Below are 23,684 nucleotides of genomic sequence, written 5' to 3' on the forward strand. Positions count from 1 at the left end.
TCCACGTGTTGGCCCCACGCCGGCAGCCAGGCCACCACCCAGTGCAACCCACACGTAGACCCGGGTTAGAGGCCGGCGCCGCCACCCTCCACCCCACGCAGGTAGCGCTCACCTCAGCGCTCGCGGCGCCTCCACCTTCAGCTTTTTGGGCTTCGGCTCCTCCTCTGCCGTGGCCATCTTCGCGCTCCCACTCCACTTAGGATCCAGCGTGCGCCCCACCCCTTCGGCGCTGCAGTGCCACCCCCGCCTCGTAACACCGCCTCCGTTTTTACAAACCCCTCCCTCTCGGCTCCTCCCAGTTCACGCCTCTCCCGCCCGCAATCATTGGCTCGACCCCTCAGCTCCACCCATTGGCTAGTACCGCCCCTTCCCGGTCCCGCCCCTCCTCGTAGGGGGCCAACCCGCCCTCCCGCAGATTGTGTTAGGTTGCGGATGAGCGCCTGAGTCCAGGAACGCGAAACCCCCTCATTTTTCTGAATTCTCGGGGAATCTAAAATATTTGAACCCTAAAACTCAAGAGATGTATTTCTTCTCATTCGACACCTTCCCGCTTACTTAACCTTTCCAAATCTGTAGACCTGGTTGGTCTCCTTGAAGTTGTCAGTCAGGCAATCTACTGGGCACTCCAACGGCGGGGTCCTCACGGCCTACTCCGCTGCCTCAGTCCCGGAGCGGAGAGGACCCGGCGCCGAATCACTGACAGGCCCAGGTGTCGGGGTGAGTGTGAGGGGCGGGGAGTCTGCGTTCTGGGGACGGCTGGAAAACGGGGGCGTAGGCTGACTATCCTGGGCTGCGGGCGCGTCTCCCGCGCTGCGGGCCGGGGCCGCGATCTCCCTCCTGGCCTTCCGGGCTTTCTTGCCAGCCGGGCCGGAAGGGACGGTGCCCCTACAGCCCTGTGTTCGCAGGCTCCAGGCCCGAGCGGTTCAGGCTCATTGGGGTCCCTCTCCGTTCTCCGGCGCGGGAAGAAGGTCTTGTCACCCACCGTGAGCTGGAGTGCCGACGACTTGGACCTCAGCCCAGGCTTCTGCTTAGGAGAACCAAACCCGGGACGGACCTGAGCGCACATCCTGTTAGGATAGAGGGTGGCGCCTGGAGGAGCCAGGTGCGGGGAATACAGTGAGGAGGGTGCTGCCGCTCCGAAGACTGACAGGTGGTGGGAACCTAAGCAGGAGGTGGCGAGGAGTACGGGAGAGCGATGGCCAGTGTGGCTGCTCGCACTTGGTAGATGTGGCTTGGATCTGGAGCCGAAGCTGATAGCGTACGTGGTTAAGAAGGGGGTGCCTCGATAAAATCGGGAGCCCTCGCGCGAGGAGGAGGAATTTTGTGGAACTTGGGATGTATCGGGTTCGCGACGGTGGTTTAGGCAGGGATGGTAGAAGGATAACAGGAAGAAAGCATGGGGAGTGAGCCGGAAGGAGACGTCCAAGGTGAGAACAAAGCAGGTGGAGTTTCGTATAGTAATAGGGTAAGAAGTATTGGTTTTGTTTGGGGGAATGTTATCAGTGACAGGAGATGCTGCCAGGGTTCAAGGAGCCCGTGGGAGTGTGAGACCGGGTGGCTGGATGTGAGGATGAGGAAGTTAGAGAGTCGGCTACTGAATGGAGAGACTGCCGGTGCGGACGTGATCCTTCTTCCCTTGGAGCACGGAGCAGACGCTTATTGAGGTGGGCAAGGTTCCTGAAAAGCTTGAGGTTTGTTTGTTTTTAGGAATGCGTCCAAATATTCTTTTTTTTAAAATATATTTTATTGATTTTTTTTTTTTTTTTACAGAGAGGAAGGGAGAGGGATAGAGAGTTAGAAACATCGATCAGCTGCCTCCTGCACACCCGCTACTGGGGATGTGCCCACAACCAAGGTACATGCCCTTGACCGGAATCGAACCTGGGACCCTTCAGTCCGCAGGCCGACGCTCTATCAACTGAGCCAAACCGGTTAGGGCCCAAATATTCTTTTTTTTAGGCACCATTTCCTTGACCCGGCTGCACCATTATCTTCGGTGCAGAAAACCAGTTAACCAATGTATAACATTAAAGATTCAAAATGACAAATGGAAGGGTTCGTTCTGGAAAGAAGGGAGGACACTTTCCATTGAAACCATAGGAAAAGTGGAGAAATGAGGTGAATGAAGAATTGTCCAAAACTTAACGTATCTTTAGTAGGAAAGCTCTCTTTGCAATCAGATTAGCTTTTCATATTGAATCTTGGTATTTTTACAGTGTTTCTAAGAAGCATTCAACTATTGGAGTTCCCTGCAGAGTAGATACTTGTAAGGTGCTCAGTAGTATCTCAATTCGTGGGTAGGAAATGGTATTTGTAAAGAAGAGGAATTCTCTCTCCATCTGCAAATTACCTTCCTTCCTGTTACACAGAGAAAATAAAAGCCATCGTCTTCCTGCAACCAAATATGTAAACCTTCTTCCCATTTGTTTAAAGAGGAAAAAATGTCCCTTCTCCTTATGGAAAACAAATCCTTTCACCTAGTTGACCAATGCCATCCTCTCCTACCTTTACAGGGTTTTCTTTCTTTTTTTAGTTATTCTCTCCCCTACATCATCTACCTTCCCTGCTCTGCTCACACCTTTTCTTTCCAATTTAAAAATATTCTTCCTTAACTTTATGAACTACACCCATTTATTTGCCTGTCTTTTCATTTCCTTCACAACTAGAGTTCTTGAATGTATCATCTGCTCTCCTTATCTCTGTTTTTCCCACTTCTTGCTACTTATTTCTCATTTCTCAGCCCTTTATAGTATAACTGGTTTCCAGTTTTTCATTAAACTGTCACTGAAACTGCTTTTAATAAGATCATCAACATCCTCTCTGTGTTAAATTATATATTCTCAGTAGGGACAAGAAAAAATCATATTCTTTTTATAAAGCACAAATATCTCAAAAGTACATAAAGAAATATACAGTATATACTTGTGGTTTGAAACTTTCTAGGGGAGGGGTATGATAGAAGGGGAGTCTGAAAAGGCTCCTTTAGCAGGTAATAATGAAAAGAAAGTTGAGAAACTTAAATCAACACTTTCAGTTCTTGTAGCTTGAACTGTTTGTGCCATTTACGATGTTTAAAACTCCATTCTTCTGGAAGCACACTAACACACTATAGTTACTAAAAAACCATTACCTTCTCTGCTTTTTTCTTATCCTTTTTCAGCCAAATCTTTTTTTTTTTTTTTTAGAGTATGTTTATTAAAATGGGACAGTGAAGCAAGGAGGGTCTTAGGATAGAAGAGGCAACAAGAGAGGCTAGGCGGGCTGCTTTGGCTCTAGAACAGATGGGAAGGAGGTGAGCCAAGGCGGGACTGATACCAGCTCACAGGAAAATCAGAGAGAAGGGGGCCTTGGAGACGGTTTAGGGCGTTAGCCTGGGATGAGGTGCCACTGGCCATTGCTCTCCTGGTTGCAAGTCTCATGGGGACCCTTAGCGTTTAGGAGATGAATGCCTGTGGGGGGAAGAAGAAGGGGAAGGAAAAAGGGCCGGCTGACTCCCAGGAGGGAGAGTGCATCCAAATATTCTTTTTTTAGGCACATTTCCTTGACCCAGCTGCTACTCAAATGTTGGAGTTCCTTTCACAGACTCTCTTCAATTCACACTCTCTCTTTGTAGTTTTATTCTCCTTAGAATTACAATTCCCATTAACAAAAATAATGATTATTAAACAAATCTATTTCCAACTCGGCTTCTCTTGGGAGCACCAGACCCATATATCTTTTGCATATGTCCGTTTGATTCAAATATAACCAGAATTGGGTCTGATCTTACAGAACTAGGGTTCAATGCCTCATTTTCCCTCTCATACCCCCCTCTTCTCCCTCCCCAGTCTTTGCTCAAACCAAAATGTTTCTCTTATCTTTTCATTTTACTCCATCCCCACTGTCAACATTCTGGTTCAGGCCACAGCCATAACGCATCTCTCAACTGGTCTCACAATAGCCAGTTTCCCTTTTATGCAGTTGCCACTGTGCAATCTTCCTAAAACTGTAAATGGGATTGTATGAATCCCCTGCATTAAACGGTAAAAATGATTTTACGTTGCCCTGAGAACAAACTGAACCCATCTCTGCGTATTTCATCTCACCATTCCCCTCACCTTCTAAAGTTGCTAAATTTTACTGGATTTCTTTATCTTGTGTTCTCTCTCACCGTAAAGCCTTGCAAATTTCTATAGTACACTGCATTTCCCTGTCATAATAGGATTTACATCTTACTGTATTGAGTTTTTTGCCTTCTTTGTTGAACTCTAAACTCTTAAGTTCAGGGCCTGTATTTTGTTCACCCCTGTCTCCCCATTATTTAATATAGAAAACATTCAAAACTACTTGTTGAGTGTACAAATGGTCAAAATATTGGCTGAGAATCAGTGAGCCAGATTCTTTTCTGGTCTCATTCTCTCACCTTGGATATGCCTCTCTTGCCTTCCATGCCTTTATTCTGTTCTATATAGAGGGAATACATTTTCTTTTTTCTCTTCCAAGGATATTTTGACTATTGTAATTGCACTGCTTATGTATCATCAGGATGAGTATGTCCAACATTTGGTAAAGGGGATTTATGAAGTATTTAAGCTGTAGTCAAAGCTCTGATGGGACTGCCTCTGAAGACAGTTTCTCAAGTGGCTTTAAAATAACTGGGAGAATTCTGTTTTCTGGCTCAAAGTCACTAAGAACAAAAAGATAGTTGTGGTGGTGGTGTGTGTGTAGCTTTTCCCAGGAGGTTTTTAAAAATAATAAAAGAAGTAAGTGCAGCTACTAAAAGAGTAAGTAGCGGAAGAAACAGGCTGCAAGTGATATTTATTTAATTGTTATATGCATTAGGTCCTTGGTCATAATATGGATCCAGGAAATAAGCTCTCTTTTCGTATAGTAGAAGGTTAAGATGGGTTTTTTAAGCTAAGCACTAATGAAAGCTACGAAGTGTTATGCTTTCATCTCAGCACTAAGGATAACAATAAATCCAGATGGCCAGTTTAACGTGCTGTGTTCTTCTGAGATCTGAACTACTGCCAATGAAAGCAACTTTGGTGGAAACTTTTCCTGGAAAGAATTTTTCACCAGCTTAAAACGATGAGTAGGAATCTGGCCTCTAAAAATAAAGAAAACTTCAAAGTCGCTTGTTTCAAGAACAGCAGTCTTTTAGGGTGTATTGGAGCAATGGAGTACCACAGATACATGTGAACTATTCTTTCTATAAGATAAATGGTTGAAGAAGAGAACATATATCAGCTCCTTTAAATATAATTGCTGCTCTAAATAATTTATTAGAACACACTTTGGCTTCTAACTATACAAGAAGCATACCCTTCAACTATTTCTCTTAATTATAAGTTCAAACAGCACATTTGCTGCCCAGTCCAATATGGTAACCACTAACTACATATAATTAAAATTAATTAAAATTAAAACTTCAGTACATCAGTTGCATTAGCCAAATTTCAGGTGTTCATTAGTCACATGTGATTAGTGGTACTGTATTGGACAGCACAGATACAGGACATATACATCATTGCAGGAAATCCTATTGGGTGGTATTTTATGTTTCTAACTAGAGGCCCGGTGCACAAAATTCGTGCACAGGGGGTGGGGGGGGGCCCTCAGCCCAGCCTGCACCCTCTCCAATCCAGGACCCCTCAGGGATGTCTGACTGCCAATTTAGGCCTAATCCCACTGGTATTTTGTTTAGGAGTTTTGTTTCCTAAACCGGCAGTCGGACATCCCTCTTGCAATCCGGGACCGCTGGCTCCTAACCGCTCACCTCCTTGTCTGCCTGATCACCCCAACTGCTCCCCTGCTTACCTGATCGCCCCTAACTGCCTCTGCCTGATGTCCCAACTGCTCCCCTGCCAGCCTGATTGCCCCTGACTGCTCTCCCCTGCCAGCCTGATCACCCCTAACCGTCTCTGCCTCTGTCTCTGCCACCGTGGCTTTGTCAAGAAGGACGTCCGAAAGACATCCGGTCTAAATAGCATATTACCCTTTTATTAGTATAGATACTGTGTATTGTGTTAATTGATTTTCATATGTTGAAACCATCTGTGCATTCTTGGAACAAATCGCACTTGGTCAAGGTATATCAGTATAATATTTTTTTATGATGTTGGATTCAGTTGCTGGTATTTTGTTTAGAAGTTTTGCTTCCATGTTTTTAAATGAAAATGGTCTATAGTTTCTTGTATTGCCTTTTCTGGGTTTGGTGTCAGGATAATATAAAGATACCTTTGATGTATACTAAATTTAAACTTTTTTTCCCCAGAAAATGATCCACAGTCTATTTCTCATAAACTGTTCCGGTGACATATTTCTAGAGAAGCACTGGAAGAGTGTTGTGAGCCAATCTGTCTGTGATTATTTCTTTGAAGCTCAAGAGAAAGCTGCTGATGTTGAAAATGTACCACCTGTCATTTCAACACCTCACCACTACCTCATCAGTATCTATAGGGATAAGCTCTTCTTTGTGTCTGTCATACAGACTGAAGTGCCACCTCTCTTTGTAATTGAATTCCTACATCGAGTTGCTGACACTTTTCAGGTTGGTTATTCATTAGATCTTTGAACTTAAATTACCCAAGATAGTTGGGGGGGGACACATTATTATATTTTTTAACTATCCAGCTTTTGTTGTGCTGTCTGTCCTACTGTCCCTCTCTCTCTGTCTTCAACTATGCATAAACCCTTTTATGTAGGGTATACAGTAGCACACATGGCTGCTCCATTCACTGTTTCAGGAGAACAGAAAACTCTCATTGGCATGGAAGCCTTATTTTTTATATGTATTATAAATTATGTCATCAGGAAACAATAGTGCTTTCCACACACAGTTCTCTGAGTGGTCCCAAGATTTTTATTGGTCATGAAATCTGATGTTCACATTTTATTTTTTTCGTTTTACTGAATATGACAAATACTTTAATCTGTGTGTTTTGGGGTACCTAATCGGGACAAGGGGAGTTTATAGTTCACATTCTGGTTCAATGCTTCACTGTACTTTCTGGCATAATATGTAATAGAAATTCAATCCAGAAATTTAAGAAAATATTATATAGAACTATCAAAGGGTTTTTTCCCCCTTTGTTTTACATTCATTGAATTATGCAACTGTAAGTTTACCCTTCAGAACAAAAAGTATTTAGCAAGCCTTTCTTCATTCCTTCCGTGGTATTTTATCAGGACTACTTTGGTGAGTGTTCAGAGGCTGCAATTAAGGATAATGTGGTCATAGTGTATGAGCTCTTGGAAGAAATGTTAGACAATGGATTTCCACTGGCTACTGAATCTAACATTTTGAAAGAACTGATTAAACCACCAACAATTCTCCGTTCTGTGGTCAACTCTATTACAGGTGAGGCGAAAATACACTTTATTAGGAATTGAGCAACTAAAACCTTATAAACAACTCAACACCATTTCTTATGATCTGGCAGATCCTTAAGATAGTCCAATTTGGCCAGAATTAAAGTTAGTGTTGAATTTTAAATGGATGTATATTTCCTTTCATGTTTAAAAATCGATTTATTTTGCTGGGTCTTAAATGCTAAAGAACTTCTTGGTTATTACTCTTTTATTATAGGTTTTTCTACAAAACCATAATAATATTACTATTATGTAATACTAAATAATAAGACTAAATAAATGATCAGTTAATCCTAAAGAAGCAAATGTCATGATGGATGTTAATGAATCTTACTATGATAATTATTTTGCAATATATACACATAAATCACTCTATCGTATACCTTAAACTTAATATTATATGTCAATTATAACTCAATAAAACCAGAAAAAAATAAAAATAATATTAAAAAACCAGTATATGCTGCTACCCTACAATTAATAAAGTATAGAAAATGTGAGACTTGCTACCACAGAGTATATACTGTCTCCTCCAGGTCTTTGTTTTATACATGCAAGTGCTCCCTTTGGCAGCTCATTTATACATGAAAAAGATGTGTTAAGACAGAAAGACAAGAAATTAAGTCTGTTTGTGATATCTCATGCATTGTGGACCTTGTACTTGTGTTATAAATTTCCAATTCTGATTTAATTCTTCAGTAGGGCTAGAAATTAGGTACATTCAGATGACAATATTCTTTTGAAAAAAATTAAAGTCTTCTAGAGAAAGATTTCTATGAAATGTTATGTGCCATTCCAACTCTACTGTCCACCATTGTAGATGCCTCTCCAAGTGCACTAATCTAAAGTGGGTGAGAGAGGCCTATAAGAAACCGCTCATTCCATAGCTCTTATTCATCCTCTGTACAAGGCTGAATGTCAGGAGAAATTCAAGGAAAGAGAAGATGGCATGTCTGTGCTCCTTCCTAAAACTTATACTCTGGATGGGAGGGAACTGGAAAAAAAAATTAAAATTGAAATACACAAATAACAGTATAAGATTTTTAAAAGCAGTTTCATACTTTGTAGGTGATATAGTCATAATGGAAGGTGTTGTTCTTGTTAAGCATGTACTACATTTGAATTGGAAATGTAAATTAACCATATTGGTAACTATTTAAAAGTTCAAGGATATATGTTTAGGACAACCAGATTTATTTTCAAACCTATGTCAGTTTACCAGGAAATTAGCCAGATATTGAACATTAGCCATATTGTAGCCAGAAGGGTGTGCTGACCTTAAAATGGAAAAAGGCCAGAGTATGTTCTTCATTGCAGTTACTCCACTGAGGCCTGCTTGGCAGCATCTCATGTAGAATCCAAGCTGAAAACCAAAGGACCTAGTTATCACCCTGTATTCTCAGTGGAGACATTTTATCGACAGAAGGTTTTGAAACAACCATCCTCTTTTTTTATCAGTGGCAGCAGGATGAGAGTCTGTTGTTGAGCCACTGGAATTAGGTTAGGTTACTGTTAACACACAGGAAGCAAAAGATAAGTAAATGAATTTAACCTGGTTTGGCAGATAGAGGACCACATGGCCTATTTCTGTCTTGTAGAAATTTGATCATGTTGGTATGAATATGTCTCCAACAATTCTAGAAACCATCCACAACTTCAATGAAGAAAAACCCAAACATTAAAGAAGCAGCTAAAATATTCTTTTTTTTTCCTGTTAATAGCTTTTCTGTTGACCATTTTATGCATTAGTTTTGCTTTCTCTTTTCCGGTTTCTAGGCAGTAGTAATGTTGGGGACACACTCCCCACTGGGCAGCTGTCCAACATCCCATGGCGCCGGGCAGGAGTAAAGTACACAAATAATGAAGCCTATTTTGATGTCGTTGAAGAAATAGATGCAATTATAGATAAATCAGGTAATTGTGTGCATGTGGTCTTATTTGGGAAAAAAAAAAACAGTTCAGCTGACATAAGCTGAAGAGAAAATTGAAATCCCTTGGCAGTGTAGTTTCAGTGGAAAGACTAATGTTTAAATTTATTTTGCCCAGAGATTACATATAATTTTCATAACCACTAGTTGAGATCGGCCAATCTTTGTAAATCAGATCTTATGTTGTCTTACATTAAGCTGATTATTACCCTGTACACCTCTCCTCTTGTCATTTATTCATTATGTACTTGAATAAGTACATTTATTGTACTTCTACCATACACCATACTTTTGCTACTATTTTTTGTGCAGTATTCCTAGTAAAGATCCCAGACAAAACAACAGTGCTGTATTAGATCACAAACATTTTAAACATCTCCAACCCTCACATTTTATACGTAAGGAAACTGAAGTTCAGAAGGGTTGAGTAAGCTGCTCACGGTAGCACAGCTAGTTGGTGTGAAACTGAGTTATTGTGAACTATAACCAATATCTTTTCTTTAGTGAGTACTCTTTTCATTATAAAATTACATCATACAGAAAATAGCTGTATTATTGCAGAATAATGGCTCCTATTTCTTAAAAGTTAACAGGTAGCTTAGTCCATTTCATGGGAAACTTGCCTCATTTTAAAATTCTGTGAAAAATATTTTAACTTCATATCCAGCAGTTTTACAAGTTTGACTCTATAGAGATATAGACAGGTTTGATTTTCCTTAGAATTATCATATTCCAACCTGTGTTAGGTATGGGCCATGGCACTCAGTGAAGAAGCTGAATATAATGGATCTCTGTCCACTGATTTGGTAATAGATGTGCAAAGGTTCAGTATATCTGACATCCAGGAGGTATCTCTATTAGTTCAACACAGTGATAACTCATAAAAACACAGATCCGATGATGTTATCACCTTCTTTCTTTCTTCAGGATCTACAGTCTTTGCAGAAATTCAGGGGGTCATTGATGCTTGCATTAAGTTATCCGGAATGCCTGACCTTTCCCTTTCTTTCATGGTAGGTTTTTTTGTTTGTTTTGGGGGGCTTTTTTTCATGGTAGGTTTTGTTCGCCTGTCCTATAGCTCCTTGCATGCCTAATACATATGCAGCACTAAATGAAATGATAAACACTGAGACAGTCTTGTATCTTAGATTGTAAAAGATTATCTCAGAAGTTATCCTAGCACAACTTACCAGGACACTCGCTTACGTGATGAGCATGGCCTGTATGGAAAGGCTGAGGAGAGGTCTTTGCCTAGGTGTGCTAGAAGTAACTTAAATGGCTAGCTGGCTTCTGCAATTCTGCAGCTTTGATTTCATTGGATTATTATTTGTTTTGCTGGTATGAAAGGGCATTAATCTTTTGCATCATTTTAGACTCGGCATGACACACCACTAAGAACAATCAAGAAAACTGAGTTCCAGTTCAGTCTCTGCCACTAACTTGTCCTGACCTTGAGTTCTTTGAACCTCAGTTTTTTCATCTATAAAATGGAAATGAAACTCTTGGATTTTCTACTTCATAGTTAAGATTCAAGTAAAATAATGATATAAAATATTTGCAAACTTTAGAGCATTGTAAAACTATGCTTATGATGTGGTCGTAATAACAAACTCTTACATGACTGCTTTATCTTTAGGGAGAATATTAATTTCTCATAATATCTGAATAGAGTTGCCATGTTCCTTATGCTCTATGAATATGGTGGTTGTGTTCTGTTTTCCTGGCAGAACCCCAGGCTGCTAGATGATGTCAGCTTCCACCCCTGCATCCGGTTCAAACGTTGGGAATCTGAAAGAGTTTTGTCATTTATTCCTCCAGATGGAAATTTCCGACTCATATCATATCGGGTCAGCTCACAAAAGTATGTTGATCAACCAGATACCGCCATCATATTCAATATGCTGAATAGAACTGACTTTTCATTTTGATAGTTGGATTCTTGAGTTCATCGTTGCTGCCTTTAGCCATGGTTCACCAGGAGAACCAAGAACTGGTGAAAATATGTTTCTAAAATAATCAGTGTACCTTGAATCTAAGAGTAGACTAGTAGTAAATGAGACCTTAGTAAAATATGTACCTGAGAGCAAGCATTTGGGACTGTATAACTTGAGCAAAACCATGAACCCATGCCATAATTTTACTATGGTCTATACACTTCATGGCTGACAGAAGGAGACAGACCTACCTATAGCTCCCAGGACATTCCCCCAACTAACTGGCTCCAAGTCACTCTTCTATGCACTGGGGTTTATTTTCTTTAATTAATTAATTAATTAATTAATTATTTTGCACTGGGGTTTAAATGAATGATTTAGTGTTGTGGGTTGTAGCTAGTTTGTCCCTAGAAAATATCAGAAGTTATTTAGCTGGCATCAGTACAGGACTCAAAAGCAGAGATTTGAATTGTTTCTTGGCTCTTACCACATACAAACTGCTTAATTAGTTTGCATAATGGTAAATTATTTCTATAGATCTTAATTCATTTCTTTAAACTAGGGCTATTTGCCCCAATTGTTTATACTATAATTAAGCTTCAGATTTCTATCTTGATTTGTATACTTACTCCTCAGAAATTGTATAATTCCTAGTGTAGTGGTACCAGAACAATGTGCTGTACTCACTGCACCCCCACCCCCAGTACAGATGCAGAATCCGCACTTCTAGGGGTATAAGGTCTTATAGTGAACTTAGAGGCAGGGTAGATACCCTGGACTGAGGTTTTAAGGTCACTTCCTGAGCTGTCTCATACCATTAATTATGTGTGTCTGTGCTTTTGTGTCTTTATCTTTTTAGTCTAGTGGCAATACCAGTGTATGTGAAACATAGCATCAGCTTTAAGGAGAACAGTTCTTGTGGCAGATTTGATATTACAATTGGACCAAAGCAGAATATGGGAAAAACTATTGAAGGAATCACAGTGACAGTTCACATGCCAAAAGTTGTGCTGAATATGAACCTGACACCAACACAAGGCAGCTATACATTTGATCCAGTTACCAAGGTATAACCACCTCAAATCAAGAGTGAGCATGTTTCTGTAATCTTTATTTTGTGATTTGGGGCAGGGGCTAGAGGGAAGGTTTTAGAGTCTTGGTTAAAACTAAAGTTCCTAACAAAACAGAGAGAGCATACTGTGCTGTACTTTTGCCAGTGGCTATGAAGGAAATACTACATCTGCCGCTCAGAACAGAACAGACTCATTCTGTCCCCCTTCAGAGTGTGCACACCTTTGCTCATCCATTGATAATCCAGGCACTCATTCTCTAATGAGGAAGAAGATATAAAAGCTTTTTAAAAAGAGAAAAACATTGTGTGGCTATAAGAAGATATATAGGCTATTGTTACATTTACTGTAGAAATTGATCATTTAGATCTTTCTCTCTTTTTTTTTTTTAATTTAAGAGCATTGTTTTATAGTTTTCCACAGGGGGTGTTGGCTAGGAAAACAGCGTCCTCACCCTACATAAATGTGCCTCTAGCAGAGGGTCTTCAGAGAAACTGCAAAAGATGATTTTTCTCTCAGCTTCCTGGTTGGGTAAAAAATATTATTTTCAACAGCAGAGTCATTGGACTGCCTGGTAAATGAAAGGCATATTTTTTTAAAATATGTTTTTATTGATTTCACAGAGAGAGAGATAGAAACATCAATGAGAGAGAAACAAACATCAATCGGCTGCCTCCTGTACACCCTCTACTCGAGATCAAGCCCACAACCTGGGCATGTGCCCTGACCAGGAATTGAACTGGTGACCTGATGCATGGGGCAACATTCAACCAACTGAGCCACACCAGCCAGGCAAAAAGGCATATTTTTAAATAAAATCATAGAATATTAAAGATCATCTAATGCAGTCCTAAGGATTTGAAGAACCACACAGGCCTGAGAAGTGAAGGGGGGCTTCAGATGCCTGGCCCTTCACAGACCAGCTTCTCTTTTTCATCTATTACTGAGCTTTCACGCTGTAGATTTCATTTGAACAAAGGGTTCCACAGCTGAACGTTTAAAATACCAGTTTAGGTCAGTCTTCTCATTTTACACAAAAATAAACTTGAGGCTCAGACAGAAACAGTGAATGTGACATAGTAGAAAGAGCATTTGAAATCAGATAGCCTTAGGTTCAAATCCCAGCCTTGTCTCTATCTAGCTGTGTGACCTTGAGCAATCATTTTACCTCTGAGCCTTAATTTCCTCATTTGTAAAAAGACAAAATCTACATCACAGGCTTCTATAAGATAACATAAAGGTAGTGCTAAGCACAGTGCTGTATCCAAAAGTCAATGTTCAACTAATGTTGGTTCTCTATTGACTCTCCATTTAGACTCACAGAACTAATTAGTGGTGAACTCAGTGAAGGTCCCAGGTCTCTTGTTTCCAAGACACTGTGCTTCATTTTGTACAAAAGTTTATGGTGTCTTTGAACATTTGTCTTTATTAAATGGTTCAGATTGTTTGTTTTTCATGTCTTTTTAAGGTACTAACATGGGATGTGGGGAAAATTACTCCACAAAAGCTCCCAAGTCTTAAAGGACTGGTAAATTTACAGTCTGGAGCACCCAAGCCAGAAGAAAATCCAAGCCTCAACATACAGTTCAAGATCCAGCAGCTTGCTATTTCAGGTAAGGATAAATTTGATTTGTGTTTAAGGGCAATTGAGTTCTGCTGAGGTCAACTACTAGGAGTTTAGAAGGGTAACACTCCCTCTCTAGAAAGAGCAATAGCTCCAGTTTGCCTTTCACATTGCTATGGGGCCATAATTGAGTTCTGCTGAGGTCAACTACTAGGAGCTTAGAAGGGTAACACTCCCTCTCTAAAAAGAATAGCTCCAGTTTGCCTTTCACATTGCTATGGGGCCAACCTCTCAGGGACAGTGATTTTAGAGAGCACCTGTTTCACACAGTTTTCCTTTACCCCAACCCTGATTCAAGCACCAAAGGAGTTCTGCATTCAGAAAGTAGACTTAACCTTAAAAGACATTCCTTGCCCACAAGGGAATCTGAACTGAATAATATCCCCACAATGCTCTCATTTGTATATGGTAGAAGGGATATTGGTTCCCAGTGGTATAAGGGACACTGGTTAATGTCAGATTTACTGTGTAGTGCTCACTGTTAAACAAATACTGTATCGGTTGATGTGACCAGGATAATAATGTATTCTTTTCCCTACCTATTCTTTTTGACACAGGCTTAAAAGTAAACCGCTTGGACATGTATGGGGAGAAGTATAAGCCATTTAAAGGAGTCAAATACGTCACAAAAGCTGGAAAGTTCCAAGTGAGGACATGAGAAGAGGCCAAAATCCTTCGAGATCTGTTTGTTTTCTCAGTGTCATTATAGTTTGTTACTATGAGGTACCAAGTGGGTGGGAATACTTATTCTAGTTAAAGCATTTGTGTGAGCTATACGCCGCTAACAGAGTTGCTTAGTGCTCCATGTAGGGTTCTTAAGGAGCTTTAAGCTAAGGTAATTTTTTAATAACTTAGCTTGTTTTGTATCTTTTACTTAGGAAGATTTTGGGGGTGATTTTCTCCATAGGGGGCACCAGCTGGAGGTTGCACATTGTAACAGTAAAGGCAGAAGGCTACAGTGATAACCTCTCTCCTAAAACAAGTGAACTGATCTCAGCCAGCAGCTGTCTTCATCTGTAATGTGATGTGTCAAGTGCAGCCAAATATCACACCTGATCTTAGCCATCCCAAATCAGCATCTGTTCCAAGAGGAAATTCCCTCCACCCCAAGAAGTTTACAAAAAAACTGCCTCTTCAAGTGTTTGCCTTATTCAGCTTTTCACTTGTGCCATTAAGCAAGCACTGTAGCAGAAGCCACCTCCACATGCCCTGGCAAGGAGCACTGCTGCTCCACGCTCCATTCTCACTGTACTTGGTATTGTATTTTTTATAAATAAGATTTCTATGTAAAGCGCAGATTTTAATTTACAGAGACCTTGCTGCAGTAAGTACCATCTCAGTTTTGCACCATTGGTTCAGCTGTTAGCACAGTAAAAATCATTTGTATGAAAGGGGCAAATGCTTTATTAAGGTAATATAAGGGAACACTACTGCTTTTAGGAAGTTATTGCAAGCACAAGTGTTTGAGATTTTAAATAAATTAAAGTAGTAAAATAAGAATGTAAGTGAACCTTTGCCATCTTCATGTTTTATAAAGCTTATCCAACACCAATTAAACCATAGTTAGCCTAAAGGCCTCATGCTGTAGTTCAGCAAAAGGAGGAAAATATGCCTGCCTCACTATGGTCTTTCATCTTTTTTGTTATTTTTACTTTTTTATTGAATTTATTGAAGTGACATTGGCTAATAAATTTATATAGGTTTCAGGTGTACAATTCTATAATTACATCATCTGTATATTGTATATTGTATTGTGTGTTCATCACCCCAAGTCACATCTCCTTCCATCACCATTTATTCGCCTCTAAACCTTCTTCTTCCTTCCCCCACCCCCTTTCCCTTTGGAAATAACCATACTGTTGTCTGTGTCTTTGTGGTGTTGTTCTTAAGGGGTTGAATTTGCCTGTGTCCCTTGTCTTCAAGGGGAACTCCCTTTTCATATTGTGTGTTTATCAAAGCTATAATCAATAGCTTCCGTACTGAAACTATTGTTGTAATTGTCACTGGAGTACTTACATGTCTCTGCTGTACTGACAAATCATGTAGAAGAACATAGTGAGGCAGAAATAAAATCCTCAGTAACATTTAAACCGTTTGGTCATCGTGGTCGGCTGCCAGTCTACAGTTGTATTCCACTCAACTTCACTGGCTTAGTAGTCCTTGCCCAGTTATTTTGCCTCATTAGACATGAAGAATGGAGAAAGGCTAAAAGTTAAGATATAAGTGCTTGTTCTTCATATTTTCCTCCTTGTCCTTACCTATGCTATTAGATTTCTTCTTATGACTCCATTCTTTCCATTCTTCTCAGCTTATACCTCCCTTTCCTTTATGTTAAAGGTAGCCCTGACACTCATCCCATTCTGCTGTCAAGGACTAGTATTTGGTGCTGGTGCAGGGAGGCCAATATACAGCAACATTCTTACCTTTGCCTGCCTAGGGCACCCAGCCTACCTTTCATCTAGCAGGAAAAGTCACTTTTTGCAACTTTGAAATTTCTAGAGCCCAGGCCGGTGTTATTCAGTTGGTTAGAGCGTCAGCCCAAGCATCAGAGGGTTGCAGGTTCAATCCCCTGCCCGACCAGGGCACGTGCAGGAGGCAACCAATCAGTGTTTCTCTCCCCCACTCCTTTCTCCCTCCCCCCACTTCTCCCTCCCTCCCTCTCCCTCCACCTCTCTCCCTCCCTTTTACTCTCTCTAATAATCAATGGAAAAAATATCCTCAGGTGAGGATTAACAACAACAAAATTTCCCAGGTAGCATCATCAGCTTGGCAGCTAAAATCAAGATGTTGCCAAATATGGATTCCCTTTGCTTAATGTTGGCTACCCAGTTCAACTACTTTTTATTTTTAGTGTTTTACAAAGTTCATACCTCAAAAGAACAATCAGTTCATTTGCTTTCTTTCTGCCGAATCCCTAATCAGCCATCTGTACCCGGTGTCCGATTTTCTTTCTGTGCTGTCTCCTCTTATATACAAGCAGATTGTATGCCAAGAGTCCCTTGCCTCTAGCAATTTCTGATAAAACTTCCAAATAGACTATTTCCTTTTACAATTAAATTATTGTATTTATTGATTTGATGGAACCCAGTAAATCCTTCCTCCAGCTCTGGCTATACTGTCAATAAAAAGATGAAAGCAACAAATTGACTTTTTAGCTTGACTGTTGATTGAGCATTCTCAAAGGGGCGGGTCGCAGTGTCAGAGCAAGCACAGCCTGATGAGACTTTGTTCTGTCGTACCCGGTGTGAAGGTGGCTACAAAGCACTTCCAGTGCTCCTCTCTCAACTTCGGTGTGTTAACCGTCATGCATACGTTCTCTACACATCACCCATCACCCCTTTGGCCACAGACTGATCAAAGCTGCTTCTCCCTGCCACTATGTACTAATAACAAAGATGCAGTGATACTTAGTAGTATTGGACTATTTTTCAAGCTCAGAATTCTAGCTAATCCCAGAATGGCTCTGCTTTCTAAATTGTTAAAGGAGTGTATCTTAAGAGCAAATGAAGTAGATGCTCGTTTTCTGTGTAAGGGAGTCACCATCCTTTTACTCAAAAGGAATTCATGTGATGGGTTTGTTCCTGAAGTGGTACTAGAGAAGAGCCTTTGGAAGACATTTGTCTCACTGCCCTCAGGGTATTCTGATTTGAGAAAGTGACTAACCTATAATACAGCAGGAAGGCAGCACCAATGAACACGGTGAACTGCAAAAATGAGACCATGAGCACTGTTTTCAGGTACTGCTGAGCTGATTCAGTAGCTTTGGACATTTCCTGTGGACTCAGGCAGGCTAGACTCTGCCTCCCTACTCAGTAACTTTTCTAAGCTGAAGCAGCACTAACTATAGCCTTTTAATGATATTTACCCCTTTCAGACCTAGAAAATCAGGCAAAAACAGTGATGGCCCAGCTCTCCTCCAAGAACCTGCTCCTACTCTTGGTCAGTGCTTCCAGCAGGAGGAATATGACAAACAGACCTGCACATGTAACAGCTTCAGCTCCTTAGGGGATGGTGACAGCCTCCAGGGATAGATAGAATCGTCTAAAATGAAGCAGACGACTTCAACCAGAGGACGGTCCCATCACCTGCTGCTTTCCTCCTTTTGTTAACCTCTGTCACTTTTGCTCCTAGTATATAATCCCCAAAGGTGTCCATCATTGCACAGATCTTTGTTAAGTAAACATACTGCTGGTTTCTACTACTTACAGCACAACATTAGGCTTGAGGATTAGTTCCACTGGTTGTTTTTCAAAACTAATGAGAAACCTGACCTAAAAGTTCTTGCTAAAATATCATTTAAAGCATTATTTATACAAATGCACTTTATTGTTTTAAACAGAACAAAAGAAAAGGCAGAAAATATTTGCATATAACAAATCCTAGCTTATAAATGTAGTTTTAGTGGTGATGTCTAATCATTCGGGGGTTTTTGTTGTTGTTTCGTGTGTGTTTTTTTAATTTGCTTCACTGTGTCTTGAGCACTGATATTAGAGAAAAGCACATCAGCATAAAGGGTAAACCAGTGTCTCAAAACACTGGAAGAACTGGAAGTGTTTTATTTCCTCTAGGTAATCTTTAGTAAAACAAAAGGTGATCTTTGGCATAGATTCATACTTTAAAGGCATTAATATTGCATTTATATCAGGTAAGCAACTATCCAAATATGCTGAGGGCCTTGAAAATAATCTTCATCAGTTAATAGGAAATAGAGGAAGCCTGAGTGTACAGTACCAGGTCTTACGCATTCCATGTTGGGATCTACCACGTTGGATTCAGGCAAGGGTTCTTCCTCCTCTACTCACCCAGTTCTGGCTTTGGGGAGAAATACGCTTTCGTGTGCTGGGGATGCTTAGACCGCAGTGATAAAAGCAAAAGAGGAAAAGCTCTTCTCTCTCATTTGCTAATAGGAAACTTACGGTGATGATTTAATATTTTACCCATTACTCTCTTGAACAATAGGACTTGGGAGGGGCAGAGGATGCAAGGGGCTTGGTTGTAGTTGGTTGAGGGAGATAGAAATTACTGAGGATTATTTCCCATTGATTCATCCCCAACAGCGCCAGAATTCCAGTCTGCAAGTACCACTCACTCTCCCTTGGGTAAGAAGTGTCCTTCAGACAGGACTGCCTGTCCATTAAACACTCCTGGGGGGCAAGCACCAATTCTTAGGACTGAATTTCAAAGGGATAAAAAGGATCTTTTCGAAATTACAGAAGAACAAACATGTATCTTTAAAAATCTTGTTTAGGCAGGGTGTTGGGGCAAGAATATAAAAGCAAGGATAGGAGACATGATTTGGTTAAAAATTAAATGCAGCATTTCAGCTCAGAACAATACGAGTTAAGAATGAATGATAAGGCCTCAGCACAGACCTCTGCCGGCAGTGACAAAGCATGAAGCGCCTGGGAGTGGCCCTGCTGGGACGATGGGCAGAGCGACTCCCGGCACCTCTGCCCCTCCAGCGGCAGAGAGCACCAGGACACAGTGTGTTCATGGGGTGGCTACCTTGGGTGGCCATAGCAGGGGGATAGGGACGAGGGGTTTCCCTGGCACAGACATTGCTCAGGAGCATGGAGAAGACAATCGTGATTCTGTGATTTCCTCCCGACAGACTGAGATTTGATTTTATCCTGTGGGAAACTAGAAGGAGTAAATTGTGGAGGGGTAGGAAGTGAATCCAGGACCCATATACTGAGGCTCCCCCAGAGGCCAGCTTCCCCTACAGCAGTGAGGCTCACTTCCGAAGGGTCCAGGTAGCACAGCCAGGGAACACCAGCAGGTCAGCAGCAACATGGAAAGCCCAAACAAATTTTGGAGGCATAGTGATTCCTTCTTAACTGACTTGCCGGGGCCCTGGGTCTCGGGAGCCTGGCAGGGGAATAGGGAGCAGGGAAAGGAAGCAGGGGATTGTACCCTGGGAACAAGGACAGAGTAGGGTGTCTGGCTAGTGTTCACGCTTGGATTCTGAGCTTATGTGAAGTCCATGGGCTAGAACCCAGTCTGCCTATTGGGAGCATGTGCAGGGGGGGAATAGGGAGCAGGGAAAGGAAGCAGACAGGGCATTGTACCCTGGGAACAAGGACAGAGTAGGGTGTCTGGCTAGTGTTCACGCTTGGATTCTGAGCTTATGTGAAGTCCATGGGCTAGAACCCAGTCTGCCTATTGGGAGCATGTGCAGGAGTATAACTGTTTGAGGATGCAGACACATTTCAGAGTGTCCATGACAAGAGAATAAATGCTTTCTAATGTGAAGAGGCCCCATTCCTTTCTGTTATATCAGGCCAGGATGTGGCTTTCAGCCCCCCAGCAATTCTGGGTGGCTCCTGGAGCTCAGATCATTTTCATACTGTTTAGTAGGGGTTTCTGTGCCCACCAGGTTCAATCGGGTGCCTACTGGTACCAGGGAGTCTTTCTAACCCAGCGCAGTGTAAATCCAGCATCAGTTCGAATTTTGATTGAAGCTGCTTCTGCCTCTCGAACAGTCTCCTTCACAGACTGCATGAGGTTCTGGGCGTTGTGAACCAGCATCTCCGTCGCCTGCAGGGGAAGAGGACCTCCATCACTCAGTGCCGGACGCAGCCGCCCTGCCTCCAGGACGGGCCTAAGCCAGGAGTGGACTGCGTTTCCCTGACCTGGTCCTGGCAGGCCCCGTACTTGTCACGTCACTGTTGCTGTAGCCGAATCACCAAAAAGACTCCAAAACTGGCCCCTCACTGTGCACTATACCCTCCAAAGGTCTCTGGTGTATACTCCTTCCTGACCTTCCAACAAGCTCCCGCCTCCAGCTCCCGCTGTGCCCTCCACTGAAATGCTCTTCCAGGTCTCCCATGGCTCACTTTCAGCTCCTTCAGACGCCACTCAATTGTCACCCTAGTGAGGCTTTCCCTGCTCACCTTAATTTAAATAACCTTCCCAACTCCCAACAGTCCTCATCCTCCAATTCTTTCTTCATTTTTCTCCATGGAACCCATTATCACTAACTGCTGTACTACACGTTTTACCTAGGTTGTTTTATCTGTTTTATCTAAAAGTTAAGTTCCATGAGGACAGAAATTTTTGTCAGTTTTGTTCACGCTTGTACCTCTGTGTTAGGACAGTGCCTGTCACATAGAGGTATTTCATAAATATTTAATTAATGAATGAAAAAAAATAATTAAATGAACAAACCAACTACAAATCCATGAAAATCTAGTTAAGTACATCTACATACACAAACTTACAGGACTGGGATCAATCACACTGGCGCTCTACCATAGCAAGTCAGAGAACTTACCAATCCATTAGCCCTTAATTCTTTTTTTTTTTTAATTCTTAACTGTTTTTGAGCCACAGAACCTGCAATTTTATGAAAAATGCTCACATCTGCAAAATTTGTGCATGCAATCAGAGAGTTCGTGGGCTCTGAGAGGCATAACTAAAATAGGCTACAATTCTTGAAAGTTGATCTTTTCACTTGGTCAACAAAGAGGCTAAGTAAGGCCTAGAGCAGTCGGAGACTTGCCAACCAATCTCACACAACAGGATAAGCTTGCAGTCTTGTGTTTTTCTACCTCGTTCAGTTTCTATCTTTCTTTATTGGACTACTTAATAGAACACAGTAGATATTCCCAAGGTATATTTTTGTTGGTTATTTAAATAAGTCTGAAACTCTGAGCCTTATCCTTCCCTGGTTTTTCACCTTCCTTTTCTTGGGGCAGAAGAGACCACATGAGAGGAAACAGCCCAGTGCCCACACCTGCCTAGAGTACATACGGGGTGGGGGTGAAGATCTGGTTCCATGGTTGGGAGAAGAGAGAGATAGGGGAGAGCTGGGATTAAGGCATGGTAGTGAAGGCAGAATCCTGGCACTGTCTCATCTAACATCTCCCTCACCTCGGCTCCTGGCCTAGAGGTCAGAGGCAGTCTCCCAAGCTGTCTGTGAGTTCCCCAAGGGGAGGGCTTGTATCTGTTTTAGAAACTACCCTATACAGTGCCTAATTCAGTCCCACCTACACACCCAGTGTATGATGAGCTTGCCTGAGCAGTTCAACAAAATACATGCTACCTACCATAAGAAGCTGGGGATCTGGCTCACAAAAGAGCCTACTAGAGAGGAGATACAGGAAGGAAAAGGCGTTCAACTGGGGGCTTTCTGAAAGACCTGGGCAACATTTCCAGGGGGCAGGGAAGGAGGACAACTCCAAGAAGTGGTTGCCAGGATACAAACAAGGAGCATGGCTGCAGGGAACCCTCCCGCCATCCTTATTTCAATCTGTCAAAGAAAAGCACCTCCTCTGAGTTGTCGTCCCAGGGTCAGCACGGGATCCTGACAAGCCTACACTAGGCGTCCTCCCTGAGGTGCTTATCCCCAGGGAGCCAAGAGCAGACGTCCTCTCCAGCCGGAAGGTTACCGTGGGGCCAGAGTGGACAGGCACTGGAGGCTCAGGAGAGCCAGGGAGGAAAAGAATGAGTCCAGTCCTCACTGCAACGGATTGAGACACTGAACCCTCCTAGGCCTCCATCTCCCACCTGTAAAATGACCAAAGCCGCACAAGAGTTTCACTTTACTTTCCAAATTTCTGATGCGTCTCCAACACAGATGCCCTTCAGAGAGAAGTGAAGACTCCACCCCACATACTGAATACTCAATTCGCAGGTAAAATCTCCCCAAAGCAGAATTAAATTGCTAAGAAGTGGCACAGACACTGCTGGCCAGAAGCCAGAAGCAGCAGGCACGTACCTGCTCAGACTCCTCATCACTGATGTTGGTCCGGCCCAGCATGGTGGCCTTCACTGTGGACAGGATTTTGAGCTGGGTGCTTATGGTTGGGATTCGCTCGCACACCTGAAAACAAATGTTTAGTTAGTGTTTTTCTTGCCTGCAAGTTCCTTGAGGACAAAACTTGTCCACCTCTGTATTCCCAGTGGCTGGCGTGCAGAAGGCACTCAATAAATTAGCAGCAGGATTCCACCTGCTTCCTTCTAAGGATCAGTATAGTCCCTTTGTCCAGAAATGGAAGCATTGAGATTCTTTCATTTGATTAGGAAATAAACTTCCCTGAATCTGTCTTTCCCAAACACACGTGTGTATTTCCCCTTTCTGCTGCATCTTTCTACTCTGACGTGCCTCCTCCTCCTCTTCGCCCACTTCTCTTTCCTGCTTTTCTCCCTCCCACGTCCCACCACCCCGACACCAACACACACACACACACACACACACTCCTGAGTACCTGTAAGAGGTTGGTTCTAATCCGCTTATCTGTGCACTGCTTGGCAACCTCCTTGGCCAACCGAGTCACCTCATCTGAGGCCTTGGCGATGTCCTTGGCACATTGGATCAATGCCCGCTTGGTACCACTGCCCCCTCTTACCAGCCGAGACATCTCAGCCATCAGCAGAGCCATGCGCTTGGCTGCTGCAATGATGTCATTGCCCTAGAGAGAGGCAAATACACAGGGTGAGCTCAGCCCACACTCTGGCCACGTGAGCAAAGGAAGTAGGAGCACAGAGAGAAGAGAAGGGAGCCTGCTGCTCCAGCAGTCCTCGGGAAGGTGAGAAGAAGATAGAGACTGTGCTCGAGGGGCACGGATAGCACAGGAGAGACAGAGAGCGAGCCAGGGCACTCACCCTAGCACTCTTGAGAGAGAGTGGGAGAGAGACCACCTGGCTGAAAAGGGAAGAACTGGGAATTAGTCTGAAAGGGCCCCGTGTGCGCCCCAGGCATAGCACTAGACAAGCACTTCAGCATCTCCAGGTTAATCATGTCAACGAAATGGGGACGGGGATACGAGGCTGG

The 23,684-nt window shown here is 42.4% G+C and overlaps 3 protein-coding genes across 4 annotated transcripts in view; 1 reads left to right on the forward strand and 2 right to left on the reverse strand.

Moving 5' to 3' along the window:
- Positions 1 to 255, reverse strand: part of ADK (adenosine kinase) — a 470,150-nt gene extending 469,895 nt beyond the window's left edge. Inside the window, exon 1 of the mRNA XM_005864654.2 lies at positions 113 to 255. Within this exon, the coding sequence (XP_005864716.1) occupies positions 113 to 177 (65 nt within the window). The 5' untranslated portion in view covers positions 178 to 255. The remainder of the gene's footprint in view (positions 1 to 112) is intronic.
- A 152-nt stretch (positions 256 to 407) lies between these two features.
- Positions 408 to 15,200, forward strand: AP3M1 (adaptor-related protein complex 3, mu 1 subunit). Of its 2 annotated transcripts, none has more exons than XM_005864655.2 (9): positions 408 to 717; positions 6,257 to 6,532; positions 7,171 to 7,342; positions 9,130 to 9,267; positions 10,209 to 10,294; positions 11,009 to 11,142; positions 12,075 to 12,282; positions 13,754 to 13,898; positions 14,467 to 15,200. In XM_005864655.2, exons 2-9 carry the CDS (start codon positions 6,260 to 6,262, stop codon positions 14,565 to 14,567), a joined length of 1,257 nt encoding a protein of 418 aa, XP_005864717.1. In that variant the 5' UTR covers positions 408 to 717; positions 6,257 to 6,259; the 3' UTR covers positions 14,568 to 15,200. The 2 variants fall into 2 exon arrangements, with proteins under 2 accessions (XP_005864717.1, XP_014393846.1); XM_014538360.1 differs by lacking the exon at positions 408 to 717 and adding an exon at positions 1,518 to 1,664.
- A 4,736-nt stretch (positions 15,201 to 19,936) lies between these two features.
- Positions 19,937 to 23,684, reverse strand: part of VCL (vinculin) — a 67,306-nt gene continuing 63,558 nt past the window's right edge. Inside the window, exons 18-20 of the mRNA XM_005864656.2 lie at positions 23,119 to 23,322; positions 22,629 to 22,733; positions 19,937 to 20,446 (exon numbers count right to left, since the gene is read on the reverse strand). Coding sequence (XP_005864718.1) covers positions 20,300 to 20,446; positions 22,629 to 22,733; positions 23,119 to 23,322 — 456 coding nt within the window. The 3' untranslated portion in view covers positions 19,937 to 20,299. The remainder of the gene's footprint in view (positions 20,447 to 22,628; positions 22,734 to 23,118; positions 23,323 to 23,684) is intronic.

The sequence above is a fragment of the Myotis brandtii genome, unplaced genomic scaffold (genome assembly GCF_000412655.1).
Source record: "Myotis brandtii unplaced genomic scaffold, ASM41265v1 scaffold190, whole genome shotgun sequence".
NCBI lineage: Eukaryota > Metazoa > Chordata > Mammalia > Chiroptera > Vespertilionidae > Myotis > Myotis brandtii.

Coding starts and splice junctions, on each gene's coding strand:
- AP3M1 (XM_005864655.2), top strand. CDS start 6,260: ATGATCCACAGTCTATTTCTCATAAACTGTTCCGGTGACATATTTCTA. Junction 9,268..10,208: donor TGCAATTATAGATAAATCAG/GTAATTGTGTGC, acceptor TTCTTTCTTCAG/GATCTACAGTCTTTGCAGAA. Junction 13,899..14,466: donor CCAGCAGCTTGCTATTTCAG/GTAAGGATAAAT, acceptor TTTTTGACACAG/GCTTAAAAGTAAACCGCTTG.